We start from the raw sequence: 24,208 nt of genomic DNA on the forward strand, positions 1-24,208 counted from the left end.
ACTCATGTTGAAATTTAATTGCCATTGTGGCCTTATTACAAGGCAAGACACTTCACAGGTGGTTAGGTCATGAGCATGCTGCCCTCCTGAAGAGATTAAGGCAGGAGTGGGTTATTTATCATGGGAGGGGAGTGGGCTCCGAGGAAAGGATAAGTCTGGCCTGATTTTTCTGTCTCCTGTGTGCTCACTTGCCCTTCTGCCATGTTAAGATGCAGCAGAAACCTCACCAGAAGTGTCCCCGTAGTCTTCTACTTCCTAACCTCCTGAAGTGCTTGAAATGAATTTATGTTCATAAATTACTCAGTCTGTGATATTCTATTGTAGCAGTAGAAAACTTAGCAATAAACCAGTATATACTGTATTAAACCAATATCCTAGAATTACCTGTTCTGTTCCTTGTCATGAGTGCCCATGGCAGGGTGTAAACTGATTATTGACCTGAATTCACCTTCTTGACTTTGCCCTACTACTTATTTGATTTCTAGGAGTGAAATTGTAAAGTAGCCAACTTCCTAATTGTTATAAGGTGTTATTACTATGAAAATCAGTTTCACACTTTAATACTATTTATAATAGCTCAAATATGAAACATCTGAATATAGAACATTTGTCAGTTATGAGAGAACACAATAAGAATTGAAGCAACAGGTGGTGTTCCAAATTATACTTGACTATCTAATCCAGGAAAGAGATAAGTACAGTATTAGATAAATAATTCCTACCTCTTTTCTCCTAATTTTTGTCATAGACTTGATCTTTTTTCATTGAGATTGCAAAAATAGACAGTTCTACCAAATAAGACCTTCATTCATGATCCCATAAATCTCTTAAATAATCAGGACAAGACCCCATGTCATATTTATCCCAGGACCACACTGTACACTAGATGGAGAAATCACCTTAAATGTCTTCCTCTCAAAATCTTTACCCGACTTATGGTCTAACCAAACTCATAGAAAACGGTATTTAATTTGCATGAAGTATCAACCTAGCCACAGCCACATGATACCTGAAATATTGAAAGCATACCATATTTTCAGTGTTGCAGAAGATCAAGAGAACTCAAAACTAACACAGGATCAGCCTCACTTCAGTAAAATCAAGAAAAGCAAATTATTATAGCTACTCATTACAGAATAATTTCAAGTGCCTTTATTCATTGCCAGTCCCCAAAGTAACATTTCCATACCCCAAACAGCATTGGGGAATAAGAAATGGACAGATAGAATACAAGGAAAAAGTCTCTGAGCTTTATTAGAATAGTCAGTCTGTACCAGTTGTCCAGTATCCAGTATGAACTTCAGACTCATAAGGGTAGAGTTCAAATCAGGAAACTTAATTGTCCTGCCTTGTGCTCCTCTGCTAAGGCCTTACAGAAGTTTCATTTTCTTAGTTTGTCTCTGCAGCCATGAGTTCTTCCCAACTCTGTGTCCCAGAGCCTCAGTGAGAAACGTGATCCTGTTCTTTGCTGCTCTTGAGCCTTACCTCTCCTCAGCTTCTGAAGTCTAGGCCTTATTCAACCTGAACTACTCTGTGGTTACTCAGAAATCCCTTTCCCCCACTCATTTCCTCCTGCGATAGAACTTGACTCCTCTGGGCACACATGCCAGTCACTTAATCCAAGCTAAGATGCAAGATAAAGAGAGAAAAAAAAGAGTGGCACCCGCAAGAGCCTGTCCTATTCAGACACTGCCTACTCACGCCCTAGAAATGAACATCAACGCCAGATCCTACTAACTAGAGGAATGGTCAAAATGCAAGAGGGAGGACTGCCCATAAGAAATGTGGTCTGAGCGTCCCCAGATTTTCTCCCAGCAATTACTAGATCCTACCAGTTCCACAGGATCTCATGTCGCCCTATATAGCTCAGCCAGTTGTCAATTTCAAGAATCCCATTCTCTCCACAATGAACTTAGTCTCAGAAAGTCCAACCTTACAAACACAGCAGCCTCTTTCAATGAAATGTAACCTGCTGTTCACATAGGACCATACACATGACAATTCCAGTTTCAGGTCCCAAATCACTGGCCTGCAAATGAATCCCATTATCTGGTTAAATGAATTTCTTTTTTTTTTTTTTTTATTGTAAACAAATGGGATACATGTTGTTTCTCTGTTTCTACATGGCATAAAGGCATACCATTTGTGTAATCATAAATTTACATAGAGTAATGTTGTTTGATTCATTCTGTTATTTTTTCCCTTCCCCCCACCCCTCCCACCCCTCTCACCCCTCTTTTCCTTCTATACAGAGCTTCCTTCCTTCATACTTGCCCCCCTCCCTAACCCTAACTCTAACCCTAACACTAACCCTTCCCTCCCCCCATTATGTGTCATCATCCACTTATTAGTGATATCATTCTTCCTTAGGCTTTTTGAGATTGGCTTATCTCACTTAGCATGATATTCTCCAATTTCATCCATTTGCCTGCAAATGCCATAATTTTATCATTCTTTATGGCTGAGTAATATTCCATTGTATATATATATACCACAGCTTCTTTATCCACTCATCAATTGAAGGGCATCTAGGTTGGTTCCACAGTCTGGCTATTGTGAATTGAGCAGCTATGAACATTGATGTGGCTGTATCTCTGTAGTATGCTGATTTTAGATCCTTTGGGTATAGGCCAAGGAGTGGGATAGCTGGGTCAAATGGAGGGTCCATTCCAAGTTTTCTAAGGAATCTCCACACTGCTTTCCAGAGTGGCTGCACTAATTTGCAGTCCCACCAGCAATGTATGAGTGTACCTTTCTCCCCACATCCTCGCCAACACCTGTTGTTGCTTGTATTCTTGATAATCACCATTCTAATTGGGGTGAGATGGAATCTTAGGGTGGTTTTGATTTGCATTTCTCTTATTACTAGAGATGTTGAACATTTTTCCATATGTTTGTTGATTGCTTGTAGATCTTCTTCTGTGAAGTGTCTATTCATTTCATTAGCCCATTTGTCAACTGGATTATTTGAATTCTTGGAGTAGAGTTTTTTGAGTTCTTTATAGATTCTGGAGATTAGTGCTCTATCTGAAGTATGATTGGCAAAGATATTCTCCCACTCTGTAGGCTCTTTCTTCGCATGGCTGATAGTTTCCTTTGCTGAGAGAAAGCTTTTTAGTTTGAATCTATCCCAGTTATTGATTCTTGCTTTTATTTCTTGTGCTATGGGAGTCCTGTTAAGGAAGTCTGGTCCTAAGCCAACATGTTGAAGATCTGGACCTACTTTTTCTTCTATAATCTGCAGGGTCTCTGGTCTGATTCTGAGGTCCTTAATCCATTTTGAGTTTAGTTTCGTGCATGGTGAGAGATAGGGGTTTAGTTTCATTCTGTTGCATATGGATTTCCAATTCTCCCAGCACCATTTGTTAAAGAGGCTATCTTTTCTCCATTGCATATTTTTGGCCCCTTTGTCTAGTATGAGAAAATTGTATTTATTAGGGTTTGTGTCCGTGTCCTCTATTCTGTACCATTGATCTACCTTTCTATTTTGGTACCAATACCATGCTGTTTTTGTTAGTATTGCTTTGTAGTAGAGTTGAAGATCTGGTATTGCAATACCCCCTGTTTCACTCTTCCTGCTAAGGATTGCTTTAGCTATTCTGGGTTTCTTATTCTTCCAGATGAATTTCATAATTGCTTGCTCTATTTCGTTCAGGTACATCATTCGGATTTTAATTAGAATTGCAAGGATTCTGTATAGCACTTTTGGTAGTGTGGCCATTTTGACAATATTAATTCTTCCTATCCATGAACATGGGAGATCTTTCCATCTTCTAAGGTTTTCTTTAATTTCTTTCTTTAGTGTTCTGTAGTTCTCATTGTAGAGGTCTTTCTCCTCTTTTGTGAGACTGATTCCCAAGTATTTTATTTTTTTTGATGCTATTGTGAATGGGGTAGTTTTTCTAATTTCTCTTTCTGAAGATTCATCACTTATGTATAAAAATGTGTTGGATTTATGAGCATTGATCTTGTAACCTGCTACTTTACTGAATTCACTTATGAGTTCTAAGAGTTTTCTGGTGGAATTTCCAGGTTCCTCTAAATATATAATCATGTCATCAGCGAACAGGGATAGTTTGAGTTCTTCTTTTCCAATTCGTATCCCTTTAATTTCTTTGGTTTGTCTAATTGCTCTGGCTAGAGTCTCAAGAACGATGTTGAACAGAATTGGTGAAAGAGGGCATCCCTGCCTTGTTCCAGTTTTTAGGGGGAATGCTTTCAGTTTTTCACCATTTAGAATGATATTAGCCATGGGCTTAGCATAAATGGCCTTTACAATGTTAAGGAATGTTCCCACTATCCCTATTTTTTCTAGTGTTTTGAGCATGAAGGGATGCTGTATTTTATCAAATGCTTTTTCTGCATCTATTGAAATAATCATGTGATTCTTGACTTTAAGTCTATTGATATGGTGAATGACATTTATTGATTTCCTGATGTTGAACCAACCTTGCATCCCTGGGATGAAACCCACTTGATCATGGTGCACTATCTTTTTAATATGTTTTTGTATGCGATTTGCTAAAATTTTGTTGAGAATTTTTGCGTCGATGTTCATTAAGGATATTGGTCTGATTTTTCTTTCCTTGATGAGTCTCTGTCTGGTTTAGGTATCAGCGTGATATTGGCTTCATAGAATGAGTTTGGGAGGGTTCCCTCCTCTTCTATTTTATGGAATACTTTGAGAAGTATTGGAATGAGCTCTTCTTTAAAGGTTTTGTAGAACTCGGCTGAGAACCCATCTGGTCCTGGACTTTTCTTTGTTGGTAGGCTTTTGATGACTTCTTCTATTTCAGTACTTGAAATTGGTCTATTTAAATTTTGTATGTCCTCCTCGTTCAGTTTAGGCAATTCATGTCTCTAGAAACCTGTTGATGTCTTCGAGGTTTTCTGTTTTGTTGGAGTATAGATTTTCAAAATAGATTCTAATTATGTTTTGTATTTCAATCCTGTCTGTTGTGATATTTCCTTGTTCATTCCGAATTTTAGTGATTTGGGTTTTCTCTCGTCTTCTCTTTGTTAGTGTGGCTAAAGGTTTATCAATTTTGTTTATTTTTTCAAAGAACCAGCTATTTATTTTGTCAATTTTTTGTATTGTTTCTTTTGTTTCAATTTCATTGATTTCAGCTCTGAGTTTAACTATTTCCTGTCTTCTACTACTTTTGGTGCTGGTCTGTTCTTCTTTTTCTAGGGCTTTGAGCTGTAGTGTTAGGTCGTTTATTTGTTGAGTTTTACTTCTTTTATTCAATGCGCTCCATGAAATAAATTTCCCTCTAAGTACTGCTTTCATAGTGTCCCAGAGATTTTGATATGATGTTTCTTTGTTCTCATTTACCTCTAAGAATTTTTTAATTTCCTTCCTAATATCTTCTGTTATCCGTTCATCATATAATAGCATATTGTTTAATCTCCAGATGTTGGAATAGTTTCTGTGTTTTACTCCTTCATTTATTTCTAACTTCAATCCATTATGATCTCATAGAATACATGGTAGTGTCTCTATCTTATTGTATTTGCTAACATTAGCTTTGTGGCATAATATATGGTCTATTTTAGAGAAGGATCCATGTGCTGCTGAGAAGAAAGTGTATTCACTCTTGGTTGGATAGTATATTCTATAAATGTCCGTTAAGTGTAAATTATTGATTGTGTTATTGAGATCTATGGTTTCTTTGTTCAATTTTGTCTGGAAGATCTGTCCAGTGGTGAGAGAGGTGTGTTAAAATCACCTAGTATTATTGTGTTATGGTCTATTTGGTTTCTGAAATTGAGAAGGATTTGTTTGACATACATGGATGAGCCACTGTTTGGGGCATAGATGTTTATGATTGTTATATCTTGCTGATTTATGCTTCCCTTAAGCAGTATGAAATGACCTTCTTTATCCCTTCTGACTAACTTTGGCTTGAAGTCCACATTATCTGAAATGAGGATGGATACTCCAGCTTTTTTGCTGAGTCCATGTGCAAGGTATGTTTTTCCCCATCCTTTCACCTTTAGTCTATGGGTATCTTTTTCTATGAGGTGAGTCTCTTGCAGGCAACATATTGTTGGATCTTTCTTTTTAATCCAATCTGCCAGTCTATGTCTTTTGATTGATGAATTCAGGCCATTAACATTCAGGGTTATTATTTTTTTTTTTTTGTCGGTCTTTTTTTTTTTTTTTTTTTATTTTATTGTAAACAAATGGGATACATGTTGCCTCTCTGTTTGTACATGGCGCAAAGGCATACCATTTGTGTACTCATAAATCCACATACAGTAATGTTGTTTGATTCATTCTGTTATTTTTTCCCCTTCCCCCCACCCCTCCCACCCCTCTTTACCCTCTATACAGTACTTTCTTCCTCCATACTTGCCCCCCTCCCTAACCCTAACTCTAACCCTAACACTAACCCTTCCCTCCCCCCCATTATGTGTCATCCTCCACTTATTAGCGATATCATTCGTCCCTTGTCTTTTTGAGATTGGCTTATCTCACTTAGCATGATATTCTCCAATTTCATCCATTTGCCTGCAAATGCCATAATTTTGTCATTCTTTATGGCTGAGTAATATTCCATTGTGTATATATACCACAGTTTTTTTATCCACTTGTCAATTGAAGGGCATCTAGGTTGGTTCCATAGTCTGGCTATTGTGAATTGAGCAGCTATGAACATTGATGTGGCTGTATCTCTGTAGTATGCTGATTTTAGATCCTTTGGGTATAGGCCAAGGAGTGGGATAGCTGGGTCAAATGGAGGGTCCATTCCAAGTTTTCTAAGGAATCTCCACACTGCTTTCCAGAGTGGCTGCACTAATTTGCAGCCCCACCAGCAATGTATGAGTGTACCTTTCTCCCCACATCCTCGCCAACACCTGTTGCTTGTATTTTTGATAATCGCCATTCTAATTGGGGTGAGATGGAATCTTAGGGTGGTTTTGATTTGCATTTCTCTTATTACTAGAGATGTTGAACATTTTTTCATATATCTGTTGATTGCTTGTATATCTTCTTCTGTGAAGTGTCTGTTCATTTCCTTAGCCCATTTGTCGATTGGATTATTTGTATTCTTGATGTAGAGTTTTTTGAGTTCTTTATAGATTCTGGAGATTAGTGCTCTATCTGAAGTATGATTGGCAAAGATATTCTCCCACTCTGTAGGCTCTTTCTTCACATTACTGATAGTTTCCTTTGCTGAAGGAAAGCTTTTTAGTTTGAATCTATCCCACTTATTGATTCTTGCTTTTATTTCTTGTGCTATGGGAGTCCTGTTGAGGAAGTCTGGTCCTAGGCCGACATGTTGAAGATCGGGACCTACTTTTTCTTCTATAATCTGCAGAGTCTCTGGTCTGATTCCAAGGTCCTTAATCCATTTTGAGTTGAGTTTTGTGCAGGGTGAGAGATATGGGTTTAGTTTCATTCTGTTGCATATGGATTTCCAATTCTCCCAGCACCATTTGTTGAAGAGGCTATCTTTTCTCCATTGCATATTTTTGGCGCCTTTGTCTAGTATTAGAAAGTTGTATTTATTAGGGTTTGTGTCCGTGTCCTCTATTCTGTACCATTGATCTACCTGTCTATTTTGGTACCAGTACCATGCCGTCTTTGTTACTATTGCTTTGTAATAAAGTTGAAGTTCGGGTATTGCGATACCCCCTGCTTCATTTTTCCTGCGAAGGATTGCTTTAGCTATTCTGGGTTTCTTATTCTTCCAGATGAATTTCATGATTGCTTGCTCTATTTCTGTAAGGTACGTCATTGGGATTTTAATTGGGATTGCATTGAATCTGTATAGCACTTTTGGTAGTGTGGCCATTTTGACAATATTAATTCGGCCTATCCAAGAACATGGGAGATCTTTCCATCTTCTAAGGTTTTCTTCGATTTCTTTCTTTAGTGTTCTGTAGTTCTCATTGTAGAGGTCTTTTACCTCTTTTGTGAGATTGATTCCCAAGTATTTTATTTTTTTCGATGCTATGGTGAATGGGGTAGTTTTCATAATTTCTCTTTCTGAGGATTCCTCACTTATATAAAAATGCATTGGATTTATGAGCATTGATCTTGTAACCTGCCACTTTACTGAATTCACTTATGAGTTCTAACAGTTTTCTGGTGGAATTTCCTGGTTCCTCTAAGTATATAATCATATCATCCGCAAATAGGGATAGTTTGAGTTCTTCTTTTCCTATTCGTATTCCTTTAATATCCTTGGTCTGTCTAATTGCTCTGGCTAGAGTCTCAAGAACGATATTGAATAGGAGTGGTGAAAGAGGGCATCCCTGTCTTGTTCCAGCTTTTAGGGGGAATGCTTTCCGTTTTTCACCGTTTAGAATGATATTAGCCATGGGCTTAGCATAGATGGCCTTTACAATGTTAAGGAATGTTCCCACTATCCCTATTTTTTCTAGTGTTTTGAGCATGAAGGGGTGTTGTATTTTATCAAATGCTTTTTCTGCATCTATTGAAATAATCATGTGGTTCTTGACTTTAAGTCTATTGATATGGTGAATTACATTTATTGATTTCCGGATGTTGAACCAACCTTGCATCCCTGGGATAAAACCCACTTGATCATGGTGCACTATCTTTTTAATATATTTTTGTATGCGATTTGCTAAAATTTTATTGAGAATTTTTGCGTCAATGTTCATTAATGATATCGGTCTGAAATTTTCTTTCCTCGATTTATCTCTGTCTGGCTTGGGTATCAGGGTAATATTGGTTTCATAGAATGAGTTTGGGAGGGTACCCTCCTCTTCTATTTCATGGAATACTTTGAGAAGTATTGGAATGAGCTCTTCTTTAAAGATTTTGTAGAACTCGGCTGAGAACCCATCTGGTCCTGGACTTTTCTTTGTTGGTAGGCTTTTGATGACCTCTTCTACTTCATTACTTGAAATTGATCTATTTAAATTTTGTATGTCCTCCTCGTTCAATTTAGGCAATTCATATGTCTCTAGAAACCGTTGATGTCTTCGAAATTTTCTATTTGGTTAGAATATAGATTTTCAAAATAGCTTCTAATTATGTTTTGTATTTCACTTATGGCTGTTGTGATATTTCCTTGTTCATTCCGAATTTTGGTGATTTGGATTTTCTCTCGTCTTCTCTTTGTTAGAGTGGCTAAGGGTTTATCAATTTTGTTTATTTTTTCAAAGAACCAACTATTTATTTTGTCAATTTTTTGTATAGTTTCTTTTGTTTCAATTTCGTTGATTTCAGCTCTGAGTTTAACTATTTCCTGTCTTCTACTACTTTTGGTGTTGGTCTGTTCTTCTTTTTCTAGGGCTTTGAGCTGAAGTGTTAGGTTGTTTATTTGTTGATTTTTACTTCTTTTATTGAATGTGCTCCATAAAATAAATTTTCCTCTAAGTACTGCTTTCATAGTGTCCCAAAGATTTTGATATGATGTTTCTTTGTTCTCATTTACCTCTAGGAATTTTTTAATTTCCTTCCTAATATCTTCTGTTATCCATTCATCATGTAATAGCATATTGTTTAATCTCCAGGTGTTGGAGTAGCTTCTGTTTTTTACTCTTTCATTTATTTCTAACTTCAAACCATTATGATCTGATGGAATACAAGGTAGTGTCTCTATCTTCTTGTATTTGCTTACATTAGCTTTGTGGCATAATATATGGTCTATTTTAGAGAAGGATCCATGTGCTGCTGAGAAGAAAGTGTATTCGCTCTTGGTTGGGTGGTATATTCTATAAATGTCTGTTACGTCTAAATTATTGATTGTGTTATTGAGATCTATGGTTTCTTTGTTCAATTTTTGTTTGGAAGATCTGTCCAGTGGTGAGAGAGGCGTGTTAAAATCACCTAGTATTATTGTGTTGTGGTCTGTTTGGTTTCTGAAATTGAGAAGGATTTGTTTGACATACATGGATGAGCCACTGTTTGGGGCATAGATGTTTATGATTGTTATATCTTGCTGATTTATGCTTCCCTTAAGCAGTATGAAATGACCTTCTTTATCCCTTCTGACTAACTTTGGCTTGAAGTCCACCTTATCTGAAATGAGGATGGATACTCCAGCTTTTTTGCTGAGTCCATGTGCATGGTATGTTTTTCCCCATCCTTTCACCTTTAATCTATGGGTATCTTTTTCTATGAGGTGAGTCTCTTGGAGGCAACATATTGTTGGATCTTTCTTTTTAATCCAATCTGCCAGTCTATGTCTTTTGATTGATGAGTTTCAGGCCATTAATATTCAGGGTTATTATTGAGATATGATTAGTATTCCCGGTCATTTGGTTCATTTTATTTATTTATTTATTTATTTATTTATTTATTTATTTATTTATTTATTTTGAGACGACTTGGTTCTTCCTTTATTTGACAATTCCTTTAGGATGGTTCCTCCCATTGCTGATTTGTTTCTTTGTTTTTCATCTCTTCCTCGTGGAATATTTTGCTGAGAATGTTCTGTAATGCTGGCTTTCTTTTTGTAAATTCTTTTAGCTTTTGTTTATCATGGAAGGATTTTATTTCATCATCAAATTTGAAGGTAAGTTTTGCTGGGTATAAGATTCTTGGTTGGCATCCATTTTCTTTCAGGGCTTGAAAAATGTTGTTCCAGGCCCTTCTAGCTTTTAGGGTCTGGATTGAAAAATCTGCTGATATCCGTATTGGTTTCCCCCTGAATTAATTTGATTCCTCTCTCTTGCGGCCTTTAAAATTCTGTCTTTATTTTGTATGTTGGGCATTTTCATTATAATGTGCCTTCGTGTGGGTCTGTTGTAATTTTGTATATTTGGAGTCCTATAAGCCTCTTGTACTTGATCTTCCATTTCATTCTTCAGATTTGGGAAATTTTCTCATAGTATTTCATTGAATAGATTGTTCATTCCTTTGGTCTGTTTCTCTAAGCCTTCCTCAATTCCAATAATTCTCAAATTTGGCCTCTTCATGATATCCCATAGTTCTTGGAGATTCTGTTCATGATTTCTTACCATCTTCTCTGTTTGTTCAACTTTGTTTTCAAGGTTAAATATTTTATCTTCAATGTCTGATGTTCTGTCTTCCAGGTGTTCTATTCTATTGGTTATGCTTTCTATGGAGTTCTTAATTTGGTTTATTGTTTCCTTCATTTCAAGGATTTCTGTTTGGTTTTGGTTTTTTTTCAATATCTCTAACTCTTTATTGAAGTGATCTTTTGCTTCCTGTATTTGCTCTTTTAACTGTCAATTGGTGCGATCATTCAGTGCCTGCATTTGCTCTTGCATCTCGTCATTTGCTTCCCTGAGCATTTTAATTATGTACATTCTGAACTCCCTTTCTGTCATTTCTTCTGCCATGCTGTCGTTGGGTTTCATTGATGTAACATCTAGATTTGTTTGCAGCATTTTCTTTCCTTGTTTTCTCATATTGTTCAGGTATCAGTTGACCGCTGTGATATTGCAGATTTCCTCTATTGTCTTATAATATCCCTGAAGATTTCTATTATATCCCCTCTTAGTCTTCAGTAGCCTGAAATCTTGGAGGAAGTTGATAATGCAGTGCTCCACAAGGGAGCTGACTCCCTAGGGTGGTGGCCTTCTGGTGGGGTATATTCCCTGCTAGTGGGCAGAGGTACCTTCACTTGCTGATGAATGGTCATCCAGAAGGGAAGTAGGTTGTGGGCTGATGCAAGACCAGTTTGGGCCTGTGTCTCTGATTTTACGGTCCTTTTGAGAGAACCTCACCCAACAGGGAGGAGTCACCCGGTGGGGAGGTCTCGCTGGTCGGTTTTCCTCCCAGAGGTTCCGTTCAATTCACAACTACCGCCTGGGCTGGGCAGCCTTCTTCTGCAATGTTCCCAGGGACCCGGACCTACCTCCTGGGCCTGGAAGCCTCACCCTTCGCAAACGAATCTCCTTCGGCTGCCTCTCCTCAGAGAAGCTGCCTGCAGTCCTGGAGCCTTCGCTCCGCCCCTCAGTTTGTCTGTGGGGCCCTTCCACCAAGAAGCCGTCTAGGACCCTGCTCTGCACTTTTCGCCTGGCTATGCGGCCCCTCCTCTGAGCAGCCACCTGGAGCCCCTTACAATCGCTCCGAGTCCCAGTGACCCGCCATACGCCTTTTCCTCCGGCAGCCACCTGTTGTTCCGTGCGGTCGCTCTAAGACCAAGTGACCCACCACGCACCACTTTCTCCACCAGGCAGTCACCCAGAGATCTGGTGCATCACGAGTCCCAAGAACTCACTGTGCACCTTCTTGTCCCGACTGCCTCCCGTAGCCCTGGTGCAGTCACTTCGAGCCCAAGCACCCCGCCGCGCTCCTCCTCCTTCTCCAGACAACCCCCCTATGTTCAGGAGCGGATGCTCTGGGACCAAACCACTCACCACGCTGTTCCACCGGATAGCCGCCCAGAGCCCTGGCGCAGCTGCTCCAATTCCAAGCGACGTGCCGAGCCCGTATTTCTCCTTCTCCTCTGGGCAGCCCCCTGTGTTCAGGGGTGGTCACGTTCAGTCCAAACAGCTCACCAAGCACCTTCTCCTTTGGGCAGCCTCCCAGGGCGCGGGTGGGTTGCGCCGAGTCCAAGCGCTGTGGTGAACAGCCACCTCTCCAATGCTCCCAGCTGTCTGCGATCACTGCTCCGGCGGGTGGAGGGGCGCCTCGCTGGCAGTTCTACTTTGCAAAGATCCCTGCTTTCAGGGCTACCGCCCTGTCCGGGGGCTACCGCCCCGTCCGGGATGCCTGCCCAGTGGGAAACACTCACCCGGCTGCTTTGAGTTGGTCCCAAGTCTCTCAATATCTCCTTTTCTTGAGTCCTGAGTCCACGCTGCTCCTCCGGATAGCCGCCTGGAGCCCTGGCGCAGCTGATCCAATTCCAAGCGACGTGCCGAGCCCGTATTTCTCCTTCTCCTCTGGGCAGCCCCCTCTTCAATGCTCCCAGCTGTCTGCGATCACTGCTCCGGCGGGGGGAGGGGCGCCTCGCCGGCAGTTCTACTTTGCAAAGATCCCTGCTTTTGGGGCTACCGCCCCGTCCAGGACTCCTGCCCCATCCGGGACGTCTGCCCAGTGGGAGACTCTCGCCCGGCTGCTTTGAGTTGGTCCCAAGGCTCTCTATATCTCCTCTTCTTGAGTCCTGAGTCCTGGAGCAACACTAAACGCAGCCACCCTCTAGTCCGCCATCTTGAATCGATCAACGTTCGGTCTTGTATCTCAGGGTTATTATTGAGATATGATTTGGTTTCCCGGTCATTTGGTTCATTTTTTAAATTTTATTTATTTATTTGTTTGACACAACTTGGCTCCTCCTTTATTTGACAATTCCTTTAGGATAATTCCTCCCTTTGCTGATTTGCTTCTTTGTTATTCATCTCTTCCTCATGGAATATTTTGCTGAGAATGTTCTGTAATGCTGGCTTCCTTTTTGTAAATTCTTTTAGCTTTTGTTTATCATGGAAGAATTTTATTTCATTGTCAAATTTGAAGGTAAGTTTTGCTGGGTATAAGATTCTTGGTTGGCATCCATTTTCTTTCAGGGCTTGAAAAATGTTGTTCTAGGCCCTTCTAGCTTTTAGGGTCTGGATTGAAAAATCTGCTGATATCCGTTTTGGTTTCCCCCTGAATGTAATTTGTTTCTTTTCTCTCACAGCCTTTAAAATTCTGTCTTTATTTTGTATGTTAGGTATTTTCATTATAATGTGCCTTCGTGTGGGTCTGTTGTAATTTTGTATATTTGGAGTCCTATAAGCCTCTTGTACTTGATTTTCCATTTCATTCTTCAGATTTGGGAAATTTTCTGATATTATTTCATTGAATAGATTGTTCATTCCTTTGGTTTGTTTCTCTAGGCCTTCCTCAATCCCAATAATTCTTAAATTTGGCCTTTTCATGATATCCCATAGTTCTTGTAGATTCTGTTCATGATTTCTTACCATCTTTTCTGTTTGTTCAACTTTGTTTTCAAGGTTAAATATTTTGTCTTCAATGTCTGAGGTTCTGTCTTCCAGGTGTTCTATCCTACTGGATATGCTTTCTATGGAGTTCTTAATTTGGTTTATTGTTTCCTTCATGTCAAGGATTTCTGTTTGGTTTTTTTTTCAATATCTCTAACTCTTTATTGAAGTGATCTTTTGCTTCCTGTATTTGCTCTTTTAACTGTCGATTGGTGCGATCATTCAATGCCTGCATTTGCTCTTTCATCTCATCGTTTGCTTCTCTGATCATTTTAATTATGTACAATCTGAACTCCTTTTCTGTCATTTCTTCTGCCATGCTCTCATTGGGTTTTATTGATGTAACATCTAGATTTGTTTGCAGCATTTCTTTCCTTGTTTTTCCCATATTGTTTCAGGTATCAGTGGACCACTGAGATATTGCAGATTTCCTTTATTGACTTACAATGTCCCTGAAGATTTCTATATATATCCCCTCTTAGCCTTCAGTAGGCTGAAGTCTTGGAGGAAGTTGATAATGCGGTGCTCCACAAGGAATCTGCCTCTCTAGGAGTAGTGGCCTTCAGGTGGGGTATATTCCCTGCTAGTGGGCAGAGGTGCCTCCACTTGTTGACCAATGGTCATCCAAAGGGGAACTAGGCTGCGGGCTGAGGCAAGGCCTGTTTGGGCCTGAGTCTCTGGTTTTACCGTCCTTTTGGGGAAACCTCACCCGGCAGGGAAGACTCACCCGGTGGGGAGGTCTCGCTGGTCAGTTCCCTCCTAGAGGTTAGCCTCAATTTACATCTACCGCCTGGGCTGGGCTGCCTTCCTCTGCAAAGTTCCCAGGGGCCTGGCCCTACCTCCTGAGCCTGGGAGCCTCACCCTTCGCAGATGAATCTCCTTAGGCTGCCCATCCTCAGAGAATCTGCCCGCAGGCCTGGAACCTTCGCTCCGCCCCTAAGCGTGTCTCTGTGTGGCTCTTCCACCAAGAAGCCTCCTAGATCCTGGGACCCTGCTCTGCACCTAATCGCCTGGGTATGCGGCCCCTCCTCTGAGCAGCCACCTGGGGCCCCATACAATCGCTCTGAGTCCCAGAGACTCGCCACACGCCTCTTCCTCCAGACAGCCACCCAGTATTCCAGTGCGGTCACTAGGAGTCCAAGCAACTCACTGCGTGCCTCCTCCTCCCACCGACCACCCGTAGCCCGGGGCAATCAATCACTCCGAGTCAAAATGACCCTCCCTGTTCCTCCTCCTCCTTCAGGTAACCCCCCTGGTGTTCAGGAGCGGTCACTCTGAGTGGCTCTGAATCCACGTGACCCGCTGCACATGTCCTCTGGGCAGCCGCCTGGAGCTCTGGTGCGTCCACTGGAGACCAAGCTACCCATCGTGCTTCTCCTCCAGGCAGCCCCCCTGTGTTCAGGAGCTGTCACTTTAAGTTCAAACAACTTACCAATCGCCACCTCCTCTGAGCAGCTGCCTGGAGCTCTAATGCAGTCACTGCGAGTCCACACGACCCGCCGCGCTCCTACTCCTCCTCCTCCTACTCCTCCGGGCAGGCCCCGGTGTTCAGAAGTGGTCTGAGTCCAAACAGCTCGCCACGCATCCCCTCCTCTCTAAGTGAATTTCAATACTGACTTTCACCTTAAAATCACCTGGGTAGAAGCAGGGAACTTTCAAAAAGTAACTGATGCCAGAACTCCATCTCAAGAAATTACTTATTACTGCTCTAGAATTGGCCAGAGTATTGTTGTCTACTAAGAGCATCCACGCGATTCTGACGGCTCCAGAACCACTGGTCGGCACAATACCCTGCCCTTACCACAGCTACACTGAGTGAGTCTAGCTTTGTGATTTCCATCTGGAGTCCGCAGTCTCTGTTCTACAGCTCTGTTCCTCAGACTCCATCCCTTCTGTACTCACTGAGGCTGCTAAGGGCCTCCAAGATGAAAAGTAAAGGTGGGAGCCCTGAGCTGTACATGCCTGGTTTGCTCCCCTCACCACATGTCTTTTCCATGGGTGATGTGACTTTTTCAGAGTGAAAAACCACCCCAACACATTCATGGCATTTTTTGAGGGGGATACTGAGGATTGAACCCAGGGCTGCTATGTGACTGAGCTACATCCCCCAGACGTTTTATTTATTTATTTATAAAAATCATAAATTTACATAGGGCAATGTTATTTGATTCATTCTGTTATTTTGTCCCTTCCCCCCCACCTCTCCCACCCCTCTTTTCCCTCTATACAGTCCTTCCTTCCTCCATTCTTACCACCCTCCTTATCCCTAACCCTAACCCTAACGCTAACCCCTCCTACCCCCCATTATATGTCCTCATCTGCTTATCAGCGAGATCATTCGTCCTTTAGTTTTTTTGAGATTGGCTTATCTCACTTAGCATGATATCCTCCAATTTCATCCATTTGCCTGTGAATGCCATGATTTTGTCATTCCTCATACGGAGTAAGTAATATTCCATTGTATATATATGCCACAGTTTCTTTATCCATTCATCAACTGAAGGGCATCTAGGTTGGTTCCACAATCTGGCTATAGTGAATTGAGCAGCTATGAACATTGATGTGGCTGTATCTCTGTAGTATGCTGATTTTAAGTCCTTTGGGTATAGGCCAAGGAGTGGGATAGCTGGGTCAAATGGTGGTTCCATTCCAAGCTTTCTGAGGAATCTCCATACTGCTTTCCAGAGTGGCTGCACTAATTTGCAACCCCACCAGCAATGTATGAGTGTACCTTTTTCCCCACATCCTCGCCAACACCTATTATTGCTTGTGTTCTTGATAATTGCCATTCTAATTGGAGTGAGATGAAATCTTAGGGTGGCTTTGATTTGCATTTCTCTTATTACTAGAGATGTGGAACATTTTTTCATATATCTGTTGATTGCTTGTACATCTTCTTCTGTGAAGTGTCTGTTCATTTCCTTAGCCCATTTGTGGATTGGATTATTTGTATTCTTGGTGTAGAGTTTTTTGAGTTCTTTATATATTTTGGAAATTAGCGCTCTATCTGAAGTATGAGTGGCAAAGATATTCTCCCACTCTGTAGGCTCTCTCTTTACATTACTGATAGTTTCCCTTGCTGAGTGAAAGCTTTTTAGTTTGAATCTATCCCAGTTATTGATTCTTGCTTTTATTTCTTGGGCTATGGGAGTCCTGTTAAGGAAGTCTGATCTTAAGCCAACAAGTTGAAGGTTTGGACCCACTTTTTCTTCTATAAGATGCAGGGTCTCTGGTCTGAATCCGAGGTCCTTGATCCATTTTGAGTTTTGTGCAGGGTGAGATATTTTGTCTTCAATGTCTGAGGTTCTATCTTCCAGGTGTTCTATCCTATTGGTTATGCTTTCTATGGAGTTTTTAACTTGGTTTATTGTTTCCTTCATTTCAAGGATTTCTGTTTGGTTTTTTTTTCAGTATTTCTAACTCTTTATTAAAATGATCTCTTGCTTCCCGTATTTGCTCTTTTAACTGTTGATTGGTGCGATCATTTAATGCCTGCATTTGCTCTTTCATCTCGTTTGCTTCCCTGATTGTTTTAATTTTGTACATTCTGAACTCCTTTTCTGATATTTCTTCTGCTGTGCTGTCATTGGGTTTTATTGATATAGTATCTAGGTTTGTTTGGAATATTTTCTTCCCTTGTTTTCTCATATTGGTCAGATGTCAGTGGGACTCTGATATTGCAGATTTCCTCTATTGGCTTATATTGTCCCTGTAGATTTCCAGTGTATCACCTCCCAGCCTTCAGTAGCCTGAAGTCTTGGAGTAACTTGATAATGCAGTGCTTCTGAAGAAAGCTGTCCCTAGCCCACTACTGGTTCCTGGGCTTGGAGTTGGCTCTGTGTGGAAAGGCTCTCACTGGGGGGCCTGCTCCTGGAAGCTGGCCATGTAGGAAGACCCCCGCTGGAGTGCCCAGGGCTGCCTGGAGAAGACTCTAGCTGCCCTGTCTTACTCTAATAATCCGCCCCAATCCGGGCCTGCCACCCGGCCGAGCTTCAGCGGGTGGGGGAGACTCACCCCATGGCTCTATTTTAGTCCGAGTCTCTCAATGCCTCCCCTTCTTGAATCCTGGGTTCTGGAGCAACTGGAGATGCAGTCGCCCTCTAGTCCGCCATCTTGGATTGCCCCGTGGAAAAAGCCTGCAACCGCAGGGGAACAGAGCCACCCGGAGAGGTCTCTGGCTGCCCAGCCCTGGTCCCAGAGGCTGCTTGGGGGTCGGAGGTCTCCGCTGGCTTGGGGACTTGTGGCTGGCTCTGTGTAGAAAGGCTCTCACTGGGTGGTCTGCTCTGCAAAGCTAGCCTAGAAAGGCACTTCCCGCTGGAGGTAGCCTGGCTGCTTGGGGAAGTCCCTGGCTGCCCTGTCCTGGTCTCTGAAACAGCGTGTGGGCGGGCTGGAGCTCGCCGCGTGCTGGCTCAGGGACTTGGAGCTGGTTGTGTGCAGAAAGCCTCTCATTGGGGTGCCTGCTCTGTGAAGCTGGAGAATCTGGCCCTGTGGGAGGAGCCACCGCCTGAGTGCTGAGGGCTGCCTGGGGGAGACTCTAGCTGCCCTGCCCTACTCTAATAAGCTGCCCGAATCCGGGCCTGCCGCCCAGCCGAGTTTCACCGGGTGGGGGAGACTCACCCCGTGGTTCTATTTTAGTCCAAGTCTCTCAATGCCTCCCCTTCTTGAATCCTGGGTTCTGGAACAACTAGAGATGCAGTCGCCCTCTAGTCCGCCATCTTGGATCGCCTTATTTATTTACTTATTTTTGAGTCAGGGTCTCGATAAGTTGTTCAGACTAACTTTGAACTTGCAGTCTTCCTGCCTCACCCTCCCACATTGTTGGGATTATAGTCATGTGCCACCATGCCCAGACACATTCAAAACACTTTCCTTCCTGTCAGTCAGTAGCCAAAATACTATTTGATCAGTAGAGTACTTATCACCATCAAACTTAGGTTTTTATTCTTTTGGGGAGTTAGAAATGAAAAAGGAATCGAGGGGAAAGGAGCAAGGGAGGGAAATAACTCATCTGACCCCCATTAAGTTCAGAAACTCTGCACTTCTAAGTACCCTGAACTTCTGCTTTTGTAGTACATGTTTGTGTGTGTCTTTGGTACTCAGGGGCACTCGAGCACTAAGCCACATCCCCAGCCCTATTTTGTATTTTATTTAGAGACAGGGTCCCATTGAGTTGCTTAGCTCCTTGCTTTTGCAGAGGCTGGCTTTGAACTCACAATCTCCTGCCTCAGCCTCCCGAGTGCTAGGATTATAGGTATGCACCACCACACCCGGCTGTACAACTCATATTAATTGTCCATTTCTATCTCATCCACTGAACTACAGGTATTCAAAACTGTATCAGTGCCCACTATAAGTAAGTGCTTGGTGAAATGTCTGATTGATAAATTAATGACCAAACAACTGAGCAGAAGGAAAAGAGGAACTGGTTTCATGATAGAAATGGAAAAGATGCAGTCATGGTTTCACAGTTAAGGGACTAGAACGTTACAATTTATCTGGAACCACTAACAATATCAGAGAACTCACAATCTTACATGAAAACTCAGCAGTTGCTCCTTTTTTAAGACGAGGTCTCACTGTGTTGCCCAAGCTGGTCTCAATCTCATGAGCTTAGGTGATCCTCCCACCTCAGCCTCCAGAGTTGCTGGAGCTAATCATGTGCCACAACACAGGGCTTGATTTTTTTTTTTTTCCCTGCCTCAGTTTTGCTTCCTTTCAAGGCATTTAAACATTTGTGTCTCCTTGTACTCCACTTCTACTTTTCTTCTTAGACCGCACACATAGCAGCAACCTGATTGTTCCAAATTGCTCTGTTCTGCCTTTTTTGCCATTATTATTTTTCAGCTCAGCAGCAGTGTATGCCCCTCCTTACAATAACAGTAAGAACTCTTTCTAGCTCTACAGCGTAGTTTAAGAGCGATTAGTTAAATGTACAGTAAGTCCTTCCTTACTCATTTTCTGACTTCCACAGTGTTTTGAAAGTACTGAAAGTTAAGACTACTTATCCACCAGGCCCTAATGTTATGTTTATCTAAGAATTCCAGCCCAAATGGTAATTGTATTTCTGCATGTGAGAAAATGCAGCCAAAACGTTTCAGTAATCATATGGTACCAAGGGCTGTTCTGCCCACAAAGACTCGGGTGGCTAAATCTGGTGCCTCTGTTCTAAAGGACTGAGGTTCAAAGAGAAGCAAGCAGGCAGGACAGGAAAAAGACCAGTTCACTCCGGTTTACTTGACACCTTTTAAAATATAGAAGTATGATTTCTTTCCGACATTAATTATAAGTATCCCCATTTGGTGGCTTTAAAAATAATAGGGGATTTGAAATGTGAACAGCCATCCAGTCTCTGTTAAGGCACTACAGAGGCTGATGTAGAAGATGTGCAGGGTCAGCAGTGTTGAGTTCCATTTATGTGAATTGTTTTGAAGTTTACTAAGATCCCAGTCCAGCAACATATATTACCTACTGATGGGTACCTTTAGCCTTGTGGCTTAAAACAGTATCTTTCAAAATCTTGCCCATGAACTGCCTGCTTTGAAATCATATAGGGGTGTCGATTAAAAATACACACTCCTGAGCCCCAGAATAATAAAGCACAATCTCTTGGAGTGAGGCCTTGAACTTGTCCTGACCAAACCACTCAGCTGGTTCATTTGAACCCTAAAGTTAAGACCTTACTATTAAGCTTCAAATAGCCCCTAGACGCAATAGCACAGTGAGCAGGTATTAGTTGTTTTTCTTGAAGGATCTGAGATCAGGTTTTCATAGAGTAATTGAAAAGAAATTGAGGACACAAATACCTGAGGAGGAGGAATGGGACACTCTTAAGAGGAGGGGAAAGAGAGCCAGAGACAAAGAAAAACTTCCTTACTTCATAGTTTTGCCCCATGTTTAATGGTCCTTTGTCATAGTTTAATTCAATTTAGGAAACATACCGAAACCCTACCAGGTGCTAGGCACTAGGAATAAAAAGAAACGGAACAGTCACTACCCTGGAGGAGTTTATAGTTTGGCATTGAAAGCTCTTAAAGGTGGATTTAAATATATGGTGCAAGCAACGATGGAGGTTTGCATAAGAAACGATGAGGATTTACACCTGGAGGAGGTCACTCACAAGCAGGAAAAGCACCAGAAGTTAGGCAGGTTTGGGAGTACACTGGTCGGGAGACGTTTGGGGAGGAACTAAAGGGGAACCAGGAATTGGTGGGAAATAGAACATGTTCCCAGCAGAGGGTGACCTGCACAAACAAGACTCTGAAATATAAAGTCTTATGATCTATCATAATGGACAGGCAGGTCAGGGCTGCCACATATAAAGCTCAGGAATGGGGAAAGGCAAATCACTGAGACTGAAGGGGTAGAAGCCAGTCAAACAGAAAGATACAGATATATAAGGATAACTTTTTGAAAGTCCTTTTGTGCCAGGCAGCTGGAAATCTTCCTAGATGGGTCCTTCAAATGTATTCCAAGTTCCCGATCTCAAAATGTTAATTGTGGTAGCTACAAAAACATATTACAATCAGCTTTTGTGTCCTCTCTGAAACATCATTCATGGAATTGTAATAAGTTGACCATAATAAAGTTTTTTTTTTTTTTCAATGTGGATTTGAGATTATTTTAACTGCTACTGGAAGCTTCCAGAAAGTATTAACATTAATGACCTTGGGAGAGGGAGAAAGGGAATAGAGTTGATAAGAATTTAGCTCTTCCTACACACCCTTTTACACTGAATTTAATTTATTTACCATGTATATTTATTGCCTATCCAATAAAGTATACAAGAGAACTAGATAGACACATGTATTTATAGCATGAAGAACTTGTTTATCAACCAATGGGAGTGATTTTAATTTACATTAAAAACAATTTTATTCATTTTTTTCACAAATGACAATAATAGTAACATTAAAATAGTTTTATCTATCACAGTCTGACAAAATACAGGGGGTCAGGCACAGTCGTACAACTTGAGAGGCTGAGGCAGGAGATTCCCAAGTTGATGGCCAACCTCAGCAATTTACAAAAACCCTGTCTCAAAATGGAAAATAAAAAGGCCTGGGGATGTAGCTCAGTGGTAGAGTTTCGGTCCCTAGTTAAAAAAAAAAAAAAAAAAAAAAATAGGAGAGATCTTTTGTATATTCTTTATAAATCTGATCCTTTTTTTTTTCTTCTAGTTTGCAGCTCATCTTGTGAAGATGAAATATCCAAGAATCTGTATTCTAGATGGTGGCATCAATAAAATGAAGCCAACAGGCCTCCTCACAGTCCCATCTCCTCAAATCTGAAGAACCAAGAGATTGGGTGACAAAAGGACAGAGTGGCGTCAGTATCCCATAGCACAATTCTTCATAGCCATGTCATTGTAAGATGAAACTAGATCTCCAGATTGTTGCATTTCCATAAAGCTTTATCATGAGCCATTTTGTAAAACTCATGACCCAGATGTTCAGCTCTCGAGGCAAGAAACTTGACTGTACATGTATTGCTAAAAGAATTTTCTTAACAGTGAAATCTGATCATGTATTTTTACCACACTGCCACATAAAGCCAGAGGAATTCAGCTGACAGGCAGATTTAGTATTATCAAGAAATCCCAGTTGCACTGAAAAATTCATCCTCCGTCACACTGAACAGACAGTCCTAACAAAGGTATTACTTAGAAATATAGATGGAATGTGGACTGAAATCATGATCTTTCCATGATAACAGAAACTAAAAAGCTGTTTGCAGTGTATTCCTTATAAATAAATGCTACATTTGGAAACTGTGTTAGCCTAGACAAGTTGTGTGCTTGTGTGTGGGAGCGTGTGTAGAGGAAGTAGAGTTCAGCCTGTTTCAGAAAGTGGTAATACTTCAGTCCCAAAAAAAATGAAATTCAGAAACCATTCCTATTTGATAGACTATCAGTCCAGTTCATATATCAGAGAAACCTGAAGAGTGACTTAAACAAGGTTTCTAGCTTCTTTGTCACATAAAAGTTGGCATATTTAGTCCAGGGCTAGTACACCAACGTCATGATCACTTGAAGCCCAGGTATTGTCTCATACTGCTTTACCAATCTTGCTACATGGCACCCCTCACGTGGATGAAAATGGCTATTTGGCTCCCTTGATCACATCTGCAAGCAAAAGGAAGGGGATGAGCGAAGGAAGGAGGAAAGAAAAGAAGAAATTAAAGGGGGAGGCATGTTCCTTTACTGTACTTACAGCAGTGGCCTGAACGTAGTCATGTGGCCACACCTAGCTACAGAGAAAATCAGGATTATAGTCTTTGAGGAGCCACCTCCCCAGCTAAAAAAGCTTTATTACTGTGTGGGAAGAAGAGAACACATTAAGGGTGACAGCTAGCGGCCTCTGCCACATTTTTTGAAAAAGTAAATGCTGTGTTTAATTAAATCTAAGGCAGTATAATATTATATATCATGAGAAAAGAAAAACTGTGACACACCATCAATTATAAGATGCATTCCCATTTAGAAATCTGAAAAATATACATCTTATAATTACTGAAATGCAGTACATCTTTTGAATATCTTCAGCTTTGTTTTAAATAAAAAGTGTTCATTCCTCTATAACTTATATTTCTCTTTAATGTGAAGACTGCCTAGTCTGAATATTCAAATAAAAGCCTCAGTTCAAATTTCTGGGCCACAGATTTGTAACTGCTACTGGGTTTTTTGTTTGTTTGTTTGTTTTATCCCTTTTTTATTGAGCTATACTTTATATGCCATCAAATTCACCCTTTTAAAATGTATAATTGATTTTTGATATATTCACATAGTTGTATGATTGTCACACTAATTCCACAACATTTTCATTACCCTACAGCGAAATCCTGTATGTTTTGGATATCATTTTCTATTAAATCATCCTCAGTCTTTAACTTTTTGAATTTTATTTGGTCATTCACCAAAAATATTTTGAATACCTACTATGTCCGAGATACTAAAATAACCAATAATTGCATCATTTTGTGATTTCCTACATAGTTGATAAAGAAAAAATGTAAAAATTAATGACAAAAAAATTGACCAAGATTTCTCTAAAGTTGTTTTTGAACCATCACCTGCCCTGGTTAGAGAAAAATCATTAAGTTTTCTCTAACTGGGGCTATAGCTCAGTGGTAGAGCGCTTGCCTACCACTATCCTCAGCACCACATTAAAAAATACATAAATAAAGGCATTGTGAAAAAAAATTTTAAAGAGATTTTAAAAATCATTAAGTTCTGCCTGACAGTTACTATTGTGTTTCTTTAATATCTGATGATTTATCTGACTTCATAGTAAAAATGCAACATTGATGATCATTTCAAAGCTTTGTTCTGAGTCTT

At 40.8% G+C, this 24,208-nt stretch overlaps 1 protein-coding gene across 2 annotated transcripts in view; it reads left to right on the plus strand.

The window, feature by feature from the left end:
* TBCK (TBC1 domain containing kinase) overlaps positions 1–23,532 on the plus strand; it is a 297,654-nt gene extending 274,122 nt beyond the window's left edge. For both annotated transcript variants that reach the window (XM_079154680.1, XM_079154681.1), the window contains one exon: positions 22,053–23,532. In XM_079154680.1, the coding sequence (XP_079010806.1) occupies positions 22,053–22,163 (111 nt within the window). In that variant the 3' untranslated portion in view covers positions 22,164–23,532. The remainder of the gene's footprint in view (positions 1–22,052) is intronic.
* The last annotated feature ends 676 nt before the right edge of the window (positions 23,533–24,208 follow it).

This window comes from Sciurus vulgaris (genome assembly GCF_902686455.1).
Source record: "Sciurus vulgaris genome assembly, chromosome: 9".
Classification (NCBI taxonomy): Eukaryota; Metazoa; Chordata; class Mammalia; order Rodentia; family Sciuridae; genus Sciurus; species Sciurus vulgaris.